Here is a 12,769-nt window from a genome sequence, read left to right as displayed (position 1 = left end):
AAAAGTATAAAAAAAATTAAATATACTTAAAAAAATAATATTATAATTTAATATTATTTTTTTTAGTAATTAATTAATTATTTATCTAAAAGTGATTTTAACTAATATTATCTAAAAAATATTTATTTTATCAAAATCAATTTTAATATAAAATTGTTAAAAATAAATCATGTTGGCATAAACTCACTTCTACTCAAAATTAATTCTACAAAATCACTTTCATTCAAACTTCAATTTGACAAATCTCAATCCAAACATACACAAACATAATGAACTACCAAACAATCAAAGTCATCGTAAGGTTGTCCATAAAGGCAATATATATAAAACCATGGAATGAAGCAAAACCTACTTCTTCATGGTCAGCAAAGAGTGGAATCGCGATGAAGCTCCTTGCAATTCCTTGCATTTAAAACTCCAGATTTAACAAGGTCTCTGACGTGTCACATGCTTTCCTTCTCCTTCGCACCAAGATCGACTTTGACATCTTTCACTTTTGAATCCACTTTTTGGGGAATATGAATCGAAGCAATAACAAGAATATATTTAGTGGAACATCTTTTACAATTCTTGGAGAGATAGTTCACTAATAGACTGCGAAACCTTTAAGACTCTTAGTGGAAAAATGGGAGACTTAGTCAGAGTAACTAGTAATAAGGGTAGACAATTAGAACAAATCCAAATTGATTTAAGAATTTTTCAAATAGAATTAAGATTTATTTAATTAAAAATTTCAGCTCAAAACATAAGTTGCCTTGTCATCAAGTAACGGTGATTACCTCAGTATTGTTCTCACTGAAAATATGCTTCAACGAGTTTAGGAATACACTTGTCAAATTTTAAAATTATTCAAAGACCATTTTGTCAATAATAAAAGTTAATTACCATTTTATTAGCATCAGAATTTTTCGAATACCAATTTGGTATATAACTCTTATACTTTATATACAAATCAACCAACACTTTAATCCGTTTATATATCTATAAGAATATTATATTTTTTTTAATTTAATGTCTTAGGAGAAAAAAAATTATATTTTACTTTTTTTTAGTCCTTCTTATTACTCAAGTATTTAACTATATTTTTGAATTTAAAATACAGTTTCTTATTTTGTTATTGTGGAAGGACAACCTTATGGTTTCTTCAAACCAAATAGAGGTATTCGACAATGAGATCCTCTATCCCCCTATCTTTTTCTTTTTTGTGTAGAAGGTCTCTCCTTCTTACTACACAAGGCAGAACAAAATAGACTAATTCAGGATCTTTAGATACATAGGCGATGTCCCAAGGTCAACCACCTCCTGTTTGCTGATGATTCCATTTTATTCTGTAAGGCTAATCCTGAAGCATGTTCAAATACCCTGCATTTATTGAATTCTTATGAAAGTATCAGTGGCCAGAGGATAAATCTTAATAAATCTGCTGTATTCTTTAGCGACAACACTCCGTCCACTACTCGTACACTACTGGCTAACTCTATGAATATTAATCATATTGGGGCTCAGGATAAATATCTTGGTTTGCCTTCTACAGTCTCTAAATCGAAAAAGGCTTCTTTTAGTATGATCAAAGAAAAGGTTCGGAAAAGAATCCAAGGGTGGAAGCGCAATCTTCTTTCATCAGGTGGTAGACACGTATTGCTTAAGGCAGTGGGAGAAGCTATTCCTATTTATACATTGTCTTGCTTCAAGTTGCCTGATGGTTTAATTTCGAAAATTCACTCTCTACTTTCTCAGTTCTGGTGGGGACAAAAAGGTTCTGAAAGGAGGATGGCTTGGATTAGTTGGGACACTATGACTCGCCCACGAAAAGAAGGAGGCCTTGGATTTAAAGATCTCAGAATCCAAAATCTAGCGCTTTTAGGCAAACAGTTTTGGCGACTTGTAACACAGCCTACTTCCTTATTATCCAAAATCTTAAGAGGTAAATACTTTAGCAATGGTAATGCTATAACGGATAATCTCATAAAAATAAAGATCAAAAATAAAAAAATATATTTTTTATTAAAAATATTATTATCTTTTGAAATAATTATCAAAAAAACCGTTTAGAATTTTTTTTTTCAATAATAATGAAATTGCAAATCAGACCACTTAGCTAACACACCGTACTACCGTAGCATGGTTCTTTGCTTTGGTGTCTAACTCAAGTCTCAACAAACCCTTGTTTCCATGCGGTGATTGTTTCCACCATTCAATTCGCTCTTTTCTCTTCCAACCCCTTCTTCTCATTTGATCGGATTTTATACAAACATGTTGCGTGCAGCATCATTTTCATCACTCTCATTCTCCAGGTTCAGCTTCTCTCTTCATTTCCCCTCTTTTCTTGTGCCTTATGTTTTCCCTTTTCGCTTTCCTTCCTGTTCATGTTCAATGTCAAGCCTTCACTCTCATTCTCAGCTCACATCCCCTCGCCATGTTGATGAAGCTGTTGATTCCTTCACTCGCATGCTCTCTCTGCGTCGCCCTCCATCCATCATCCAATTTAACCAGATTTTGGGGTCTCTTGCCAAGAGGCACCATTTCCCTTCCGCCATTTCCCTTTTTCAGCAATTGCAAACCAGGGGAATTGCTCCCACACTGATGTCTTAACTATCTCATTTTTATTCAATTAATTTTTAACTTTCAATTTTTGTAACTGCTATCATCCTTTTTACTTCCACTATGCTTTATTGATTCTTTAGAGGATATTCCTAGGTTTAGCTTACAGGTTTAGTGTTTAAGATCTCTTTATAGTAATTAATAGTTCTTTACTTTTATCCTATGAGATCATATATCTTAACTGTTATCATGCTACAAACTAAGAAAAACAAAAAAGCGTTATAAACATTTGCAAATCCATTGCATTCTGTATAAGGAAAATTACATTATTATGAAAAATGTGGTTCTAAAATATAAGTGCGTTAATAATTCGGTTATGGTTTCCCAACTTCAAATTTTATTGTTATTTTGCTTGTTGATCAATGACTTCTCTATGGAGATTGGCAATATTTGATTCACACTGGATTTTGACCTGCTTAAATGAGTGTGTGGTTTGGCCACCAAAGTATTTCAAAGCAGATATTTTTCTGCATCAATATTTCTCTTGCCGTGATTTTAGCTTGTAGTTTTGTACATCTAAACATGTGTCGCAAGAACTTAGTTCCTAATACGGTAACTTACAACACTCTTATTGATGGCTTGGGCAAATCAAAGAGATTCTCTCGCCCTTTGGAGCTTTTTATTGAGATGCATGATAAAGGTCAACCTTCTTCTATATTCATTTACAATTTCTTGATAGATGCCTTGTGCAAAAACCGACAACTTGACAAGGCACTAGTGTTATTCAGTTAAATGGAAGAGATTGCAATTAACCAAATATACACTCATACAACATGCTTATTGATGGCCTATGCAAAAGTGGAAAACTTAAACATGCTCAGGAGATTTTTCAGGATCTTCCTGTTAGAGGCTAAACATCCAGCCAGACATACAATATTGTGATCAATAGTCTTTCTAGAGAGGGTCTGTTTGAAGATGCATTGGTCCTGTTGTCAAAAATGGAACATGATGGTTGCATTCCTGATGCTGTGACTTTTTAAACCATTATTTGAGCTTTGTTTGAAAAAGATGAGAATGTTACGGCAGGAAAACTCCTTCGTGAAATAATTGCTAGAGGCTTATTGAATAGATAAAAGAAGGTAAAATACATCTCAAATTAAAATTACATTTCTATTGTTGTTGAATATGTAGAATAGTTATATAAATTCTCTATATGCTGGGGCAGAGGACTTTGGCAATGCCATGACCTCACTATCACTAAGGTTTTGACTATCTCAATTTTATTCAACTAACTTTGCACTTTTGATTTTCACAATTGTTAATAATTTTGTTATGGTTTCCCTGCTATTCCTAAATTGTGCAACTTGTTTTTCTTTATCTTTGTAGGTGGAGTATCTAACAAATTCCCATGACTGGTGACATTTATCATTAGCAAATAGCAACCGTAAACTGTTGTTTATTTGACCGAATCCTCCAAGAACGGTAGTAAAACGAATTCAAGTGGGGATTAAGGATGTATTCATAAGCTATACGGTTTTCTATTCCACCTTAAAAATAAATCCAACTTCTAAAATGTGTGTCGCCTCTTTTGATTTTCCTTTTTATCTTTATTTACTTTTCAGATTACAGCCTAAACAGAATCGATTTAGGTTATCCATCTAAAGTCTAAACTTCCCAATTTTATCTCGTTATCTATTAGAAGAAGTTCCACACATCAAGATGCTGTCTTTTTTATGCTAAAGCATGTGATGACACTTGATGTCAAAACTCAAGATATTGCGTGTGAAGAAAAGATAGAGGACATGGAGAAGAAGAAGAAGAAAATGAAAGAGGCCATGATTCTTGTTACTGTTGTATTGGCAATAATTAATGATAGGAGTCGGAGCTGCAATTACTTTTGATGGCTGCCAAATAGCCAGAGAGAGTTTTAATTTAGATTTATTTTGTTGAATGCTTCTGTTGACTCAGTTGATTCTTATAGTGGATTTTGGTATGCTGGTTTTTTATTACTATAATTTTCAAGATAAATATTCCTCTATATTAGTTAAGGGTTCGACTAATGTGCTCCCCTTTATCTTTTGATGATGTTTGCAGGTTTGGGGAGAAAGAAAGAGGCTAAATTTTTGTGGCAATGTGCAATACATTCCACTATTTGGAGCATTTGGCTAGAACAGTCTTCGTACATTTCATGACAGATTCACAGGAAAAGTTGTTTGTTTGGGATAGAAAAAGGTGTTTAGCATCTGTGTCTAAAATATATGATTTTTTCAGATGACTTTCCCTCTCAGACATGATGAGAGATTGGAAGTTGCCGTTCATTGAAGCTTCCGAACTTGTTTGTATTTCCAATGGTTTGGAGAAACTCTTTCCTCCACCCATTTGTACTTTTCTATCAATACATTAATGATATTCTTTCTTTTGTTATCAAGAAAAAAATATATAAAATAAATAGCTAGAATGATGCTATTGAGAACTCCGAAATAAATGTTTGTAACATAGAGCTGTGTTTGGTTTCAAAATGGGCCCAACCAAAATGAGAAACAGATTAAGCATGAAAAACTCTAGAAGAAATTAAATGCAATGTATATTATCAAAAGGGTTAATGAGTGGGAAGTTATCAATGTGCTTAGTTATAGTGTTGCTATCAATATGATTTATTCGCCTTTGATCCAGGAAAGAGATAATGATTCATTTTCTGTCCTCTTTAAGTGCGTGTGTTGAGGAAGCAGGAGGCACCAACACATACTTGATCACTGGCGCTTCCATTTTCCGTTTTTCTAGATTCAAAGTCTCTGCAATTACTGTTACTACTTTGCTTCTAATATTAAATTATTAATCTATATATCTATAAACATTATGTATCTTAAATAGTTACCCCCACCGCATTCATATGGTGGACATGTAGCCTGCTAAAATATGCGCCACCTCTAATCTCTCTCTGTTATCATCGCCAGTCTGTTATTATTCTTGTGTCGTCATTGTTCTCGTTGATTTATTAAATATTTTGATAATAATTATTCAATTTTTGTTAATAATTCTTTTACTAATTTTTTGTTAGGTATTATTAAATTTTTTGATATGTAATTGTATATTGAATTTATTTGTCTAACTATTATTATTTTTTATTACTTCAATTTTTTGCTAATAATTATTTAGTTTTTGTCGTTATTGATGTTATGGTTCTTATTAATTTATTAATGATTGTTAATGCTGCTGTCATTGTTCTTATTAATTTGTTAATTTTTTTGATAATAATTATTCAATTCTTGCTAATAATTCTTTTGCTAATTTTTTGTTAGGTATTATTAATTTTTTTGCTATGTAGTTATATATTAAATTATTTGCTTAGCTGTTATTGAATTTATTTGCTGCTTTTTTTCTTGATTACTTCAATTTTTTTATAATAATTGTTTAGTTTTTGTTAATAATTTTTTTGCTAATTTTTTGTTTGAAATTATTAAATTTAAGTTTACCGTCGAGTTTATTGTCAGATTTAACAAGTAACAAGCTCTAGAATTTCGCAATTAAAATTTTATATCCGCCGGTAATTAGCGGCGGACGAAAAAATCCTCCAGTAAATAGTTACTGACGAGGTTTATACTGGTAAATTTTTTTGATAATTTCGACAGTAAATCCTACAGTTTTCAGCGTTTTTCTTGTAGTGTCTCATGCTTGTGAATTGATCCTTTTCATATTGCTCATTGCATCATTAAACTCTTGATCAGTGGTTACTTTGGCACATTGCGAAAATGATCCCTTTAGTTCTTTACCCTTTAGTTCAGGTTTATGTGTATATAACAAAATTTGTGCTTAACACTCGGCATGATATCCTGTAATGCTGGTATTAGTCCCTGCATTGAAGAGTAGATTAAATAATTGAAAGATATTCATGCAATGATATAAAGAAATTAACATGACAAATAAGAATTCATAGTGCATATCACCTTTTGCTGGTCAGACATAAAAACACATTCACTCTCATTATAGTCCCCTATGTCGATATATAATTCCTCAAGAAAGAATCTCCAATTTTTCTTTGTCTCTTTACATTCACAATCCAATATGCAATTGGAACAGTTGGTTGTTCGCATCTTGAGAAATGATTGTTAGTAATTGTCCTCCAAAGTAACTTTTTAGAAAAGTCACATCCAATGTTATAAAGGGTCTACATCTTGCCCTAAATCCATTCTTGCGAGTAGTCAAACAAACATACAATTTCATGAACTTTGGTAACCTATCCGGCTTTAGGGTGTTCCTATGTTTGCTTTTGACCCAGAATTAACCTTCATTATCTCATGCAGATAGTCTTTCAACCGTATATATTGATCCTTTTCCGTGCCTTCAATGATATCGTTTGCCTTTTTCATAGCCCTATACATCATCTTCTGACCCACAGAAATATCATACTCAATCTTAAACTACTTTTGTGCCTCTCTCTGTAACATGTTGGGATTGATTCGAAACTTTGATACCAGCTCTTCAGAAACCCAAACACATGTGACTGACTTGCTCTTGTTGCTTTTTGGGTAAGTATGTTCATCTATAAAGGTCTTAATTTGAAACAAAGGTAGATATTTGGTCCTAGCACAGTAATACAACCAAGGACAGTTGGTGTCATAGCATATCACTCTGCACCTCTTCTTCTCATTTCTAAGATAGAAGATCTGTCTCCCAATTTGTATGTTGTGCTTTTGCATTGTTGCTTTGAAGTGGTCCATTGTCTCAAACTCCATGTTCAACTCTAGAGTAATTTTTCATATGGTGTGTACGGGTTATGTTGAGAACATATAGCTTTCGCTTCATCATCTAACCCAGGAGGGCTACATAGTTCTTCATACTCGTATTGATACATTTCAGGTCCACTGTCTCCAGCTTCTCTATTCGGATTAGGCACCTCTACCCTTGGTGCTTCATTATCCCTTCCAAGAACAATTCTCTGTCAAGAAGATTGAGGCCTTAGATGATTTCTTCTTCTGTTTGGATTCTCATTTGTTTGTGTAACATCATCTGTCACAAAACTAATTAAGAAAGGTAAACAACTCGTGCAACTTATGCAATGATATAAACATGTTTCACAGCAATGGTACAACATTTTTCGGAGAAATTATCTAAGTAAACATAATAAAAAGGTTTACCTATTGTGTTTTTTGATACAACTTCTGTTACGATCTCATCCACAATTGGTTGGTCTAAATTAGCACCTTCGTTAGCATCATGAGAAGCACTTTGATTGCGGTCTTCGTTGGTACCTTCATTATTAACATCATAAGCATCATTCTCATGTGTGGCTTCATCTACTGTTTTAACTTGTCCAGATTCACCATTCCTTTTTTGTTGGGGTAAACCATTTGGTGGTGGTCTTGGATGCCTCTTTCTAACCTTCTTAACACCCTTTTCTAGAGTTGATGCAATTCCGATCTCATTATTCCATTTACTTCATTCACAGCTTCATTCATAGAACCATTCACACCTTCATTCAACTCATTAACCTCAACATTCCTCTCATTCACTACAACAGTGGGCTCATTCACAACTTCATTACCCTTATTCATTTCAACATTAACTTCATTCTCCTTCTCATTAGTCTCACCAATTTTCTTATTAGTAACTTCATCTTCGTGCATATTATCAGCAGGTGGATTGATTTCATACACAGTCTTACTACTACCATCAGAGACCACATCTTCCTCAATAATGTCAAGGTTGACATTAATAGGGTGGTCAAAATAAAGATGAACAATGTTGTCATTCTTCATCTTTCATATATTCTCATAACTTCAGTATCCGTCCTAAGCACTCTCAGGCCTTTGGCTAAATCTAGATCAGGTTCCAACCAATAAACTTCATTATATCCAGAGTAACCCCAAGTCTAGAAATAAGCCCTCAATAAAAAATAAATTGCATGTCTCCACATTCACCCTATGAATCTCAGTTACTAAACCCCCTTCGTATGTGACATTACCGTCCCCACCCCTTTGTAAAGAACCTATGTGATGATACACAAATGTAATTAGACGATCCATCTAAAAAATTGTAGAAGGAAGATAGAATGAATAAACTAGAAGTATAGTCATATGTCTTTGATAGTGGCAAAAAAAAGAGGGGTTTACATCCTTAACGACTATAGCAATGTTGTAAGTGCAGAAAACAAACAACAAACATGATAAACTGCCAAAACAATCAAAGTCATCATAAAGTTGTCTATAAAGGCAATGTACATAAAACCATCGTAAGGTCATTCACAGCGAAGAATGGAGTCGCGATGATGCTCTTTGCAATCCCTTGCACTTAAAGTTCCAGATTCATCAATGTCTCTCACGTGTCACGTCTCTTCCTTCTCCTTCGCACCAAGATTGACTTTCACAGCAAACGTTTCTCACTCTTTATGTGACCTTTTAGTTTAGCTCTTAGTGAAAAAATGGGAGATTTAATCAGAGTAACTAATAATAAGGGTAGATAATTAAGGCAAATCTAAATTGATTTAGAGATTTTTCAGGTAGGATTAGAATTTATTTAATTAAAAATTCTAACTCAAAATAAAGTTGCCTTGTCATCAAATCACGGTGGCCACCTTAGTATCGTTTTCACCGAAAATGTGTTCCGGCGAATTTAGGGATACACTTGTCAAATTTTAAAATCATTGAAGGACTATTTTATCAATAACAAAAGTCATGTATCATTTTATCAGTGTCAAAATCTTTCGAGTACCAATTTAATATTTGCCTCTTTTACTTTATATACAAATCAGCTATAACCTTAATTTGTTTATATATCTATAAGAATATTATATATTTTTTTAGTTTAATGTCTCTTGAGAAAAAAAAAATTGTATTTTACTATTTTTTATCCTTCTGGTTACTCAAGAATTTAATTAAATTTCTGAATTTAAATTTTAACGTATTTTTATACTTAGTTTCTACTTAAAATGAGTTGAACACAATAGTCCAATAAAAAAAACTCCACTTCCTTAGCATTTTTTATTTATGAATATAGATAATTTGTAGCATATTTACCAATTTTTATTTTTTTACATGTTCTGTTTGTCGTGTAAACAAATTAAAATTGCTTATATTTCGTTTACACTGTAAACGATATAAGACACTATTTTATTTGGCATTATCTTGTTTACAAACAAGATAATAGAATTAAAAAAAATACACATAATGAGATAAATTCATAGTTATCTCGTTTTTATCATAAACGAGATATATGAAGTTATAAATATAAAAATATAATTTTTTAAAATAATAAAATAATATTAATAATTTAATTTAGACCAATTTAAAAAATAAAAATTGATATATTTTGTTACTATTTAGAAATTTAGATCGACTTTAATTAAATTATATCTTATTTATATTTTAAATTTTAAATTAATAACTTTTTCATATTTATTTGTACTGAACTTTTTAAAATAGATGGTTTCAAATAACAGTAGAGATAGATAGTTAGTTTTAAATTACTAGCATACACTTAAAAAAATCACTAATTTAAAAAAAAATAGATAAATTTACGTAAAAGTAGTGATTTAAAACTATCCATTTAAAACCAATAAATTATTATATTTCTAAAAACCAACTCATTTGAATTTCTTATTATATATGATCAAATAAAATTTTTATTTTTTTATAATTTTTTATTCTTTTGGAATACTAATTTTTTTAATACTAATTTAAATGTGTTGATTTTTATAAAAATAATGTTAGTTTCAAATGAACAATTTTAAATCACATCGGTTTTTGTAGAAATTAGTAATTTTTGTTCGTGTACGTTACTATCTAAAATAATGTTTAAAATTTTAAACTTAACTAAAACGAAAAAAAATTGAATACGAGAATTTAATGCAATCATAAATATAGAAAATCGAAGAAGGTAGAAACCATATGTGAGTAGTGTATAATTATTGATAATTATTTAAATTATCAAATGAATAAAAAAATTATAATTATTAAAATTAAAAAACATTGCATAGATCTCCCTAATTATTTTTTTATGTAAATCGAATGAGTCAGACTAGATTTAATTCTTTATGTAAATTTAATCATCTTGTTTTGATTTATGCATGCTGTCCTAGTAAATCGAATAAGATGATTAAATTTATTAGGACAGTATGGATACAAAAATTGAACCAACGTATTTCGATTTATATAAAGAACTAAATTTAGTCTAACTCATTCGTTCTATTTACATAGAGAAATTATCGGAGAAATCTATGTAACTTTTTTATTTGAATAAATTATGTAATATTGAATTAGATTTGGTTTAATGTTGTGTTTTACCCTATTTTAATCTTTAATAATAATAGAATTGCAAATCATACCATTTAGCTGACACCCTAGCATGGTTCTTTGCTTTGGTGCAACTATCAAGTCTCAACCAACCTTTGTTTCCATGAACAGTGATTGTTTCCACCATTCAATTCGCTCTTTTCTCTTCCAACTCCTTCGTCTCATTTGATCAGATTTTACAGAAACATGTTGCGTGCAGCATCATTTTCATCACTCTCATTCTCCAGATTCAGCTTCTCTCTTCATATCCCCTCTTTTCCCTTTCCTGCCTGTTCATGTTCAATGTCAAGCCTTCACTCTCATTCTGAGCTCAAATCCCCTCGCCATGTTGATGAAGCTGTTGATTCCTTCACTCGCATGCTCTCCATGCGTCGCCCTCCATCTATCATGCAATTTAACAAGATTTTGGGGTCTCTTGCCAAGACCAACCATTTCTCCCCCGCCATTTCCCTTTTTCAGCAATTGCAAGCCAGGGGAATTGCTCCCTGCATAGTTACTTTGAGCATCGTAATTAATTGTTGTTGCGGCATGGGTCGTATGGTGCTTGCTTTCTCTGTATTGACCAAGATTTTCAGGATGGGTTTTCAGCCTGATATCATAACGTTGAATACACTCATTAAAGGTCTCTGTCTCTCTGGTAAGGTTGAAAAAGCACTGCACTTTCATGATAGATTGTTGGCTTATGGATTTCACTTCGACCAAGTCACTTATGCAACTTTGATTAATGGGCTTTGTAAGACCGGACACACAGCAGCTGCTATTCAAGTGTTGAGAAAGATCCCACGCTCTGGGATTGCTCCTGATGTCTTCATGTACAGCGCAATTATTGATAGCTTCTGTAAGGTTACGCTTGTAAGTGATGCTTTTCATTTATACTCTGAAATGCTTGCTAAGGGAATCTCTCCCGATGTTATCACCTACAACACTCTAACTTATGGATTGTGCCTTGCGGGCCAACTTAAGGAAACCATTGATTTACTAAATCATATGATGCTGAAAAACATTACTCCAAATGCTCGTACCTATAATACTTTGATTGATGGACTATGTAAGGAGGGAAATATCAAAGATGCCAAGAGTGTGTTGGCTGTGATGACAAAAGATTCTGTGGAGCCAACTGTGGTTACTTATAATTGTTTAATGGATGGGTATTGCTTGGTTAACGAATTAAACAAGGCAAAATGCATATTTGACACAATGGCCCAGATAGGAATGACTCCTGATATCCAAAGTTACAATATTATTATTAATGGGTTGTGCAAAAGTAAGTTGATAGATGATGCCTTGAATCTCTTTGAAGAGATGCGTCGCAAGAACTTGGTTCCTAACACGGTAACTTACAATACTCTAATTGATGGCTTGGGAAAATCAAGGAGAATCTCTTGTGCTTCAAAGCTTCTTGTTGAGATGCATAATAAAGGTCAACCTGCTAATATAATCACTTACACTTCCTTGTTGGATGGGATGTTCAATATCAAACAAGTTGACAAGGCACTTGTGTTATTTAATCAAATGAAAAAGAGTGGCATTGATCCGAATATATTCACGTATAATATACTTATTGATGGCCTATGTAAAAATGGAAGACTTATAGAAGCAAAAGAGATTTTTCAAGATCTTTCCATTAAAAACTATCATCCAGATGTGAGGACATACACTATTATGATCGATGGGCTCTGCAAAGAGGGCTTATTTGAAGAAGCATTGGCCCTGATGTCAAAAATGGAAGACAATGGTTGCTTACCAAATGCTGTGACTTTTGAAATCGTTATTCGTGCTTTCTTTGAAAAAGGTGAGAATGACATGGCAGAAAAACTTCTTCGGGAAATGATTGCTAGAGGCTTATTGAATGGATGAATGAAGGTAAGATACATCAACTCAAATTGAAATCACCTCTCTATTGTTGCAGAATATGTATCATAGTTCTGTAAATTCTGTAT

General features: G+C 32.4%; 1 protein-coding gene and 1 long non-coding RNA gene across 3 annotated transcripts; both read left to right on the top strand.

Annotated features, from left to right (window-relative positions):
• LOC107644217 lies at window positions 2,584-4,960 on the top strand. 2 transcript variants are annotated; one of them, XR_002347237.1, is made up of 3 exons: window positions 2,584-3,680; window positions 3,928-4,531; window positions 4,636-4,960. It is a non-coding gene; the product is annotated as an uncharacterized LOC107644217 (long non-coding RNA). The 2 variants fall into 2 exon arrangements; XR_001621265.2 differs by having other exon boundaries at window positions 2,584-4,531.
• LOC107644215 (putative pentatricopeptide repeat-containing protein At1g12700, mitochondrial) lies at window positions 10,906-12,763 on the top strand. Its single transcript, XM_016348024.2, has one exon. It carries the CDS (start codon window positions 11,016-11,018, stop codon window positions 12,684-12,686), a length of 1,671 nt encoding a protein of 556 aa, XP_016203510.2. The 5' UTR covers window positions 10,906-11,015; the 3' UTR covers window positions 12,687-12,763.

This window comes from Arachis ipaensis, chromosome B05, assembly GCF_000816755.2.
Source record: "Arachis ipaensis cultivar K30076 chromosome B05, Araip1.1, whole genome shotgun sequence".
Classification (NCBI taxonomy): Eukaryota; Viridiplantae; Streptophyta; class Magnoliopsida; order Fabales; family Fabaceae; genus Arachis; species Arachis ipaensis.
The sequence above is the reverse complement of the archived record's forward strand: the minus strand, read 5'-3'. Positions and strand labels throughout refer to the sequence as shown.

Bases quoted from the DNA above. Each gene is read 5' to 3' on its own strand.
- LOC107644215 (XM_016348024.2), top strand. From the start codon at position 11,016: ATGTTGCGTGCAGCATCATTTTCATCACTCTCATTCTCCAGATTCAGC.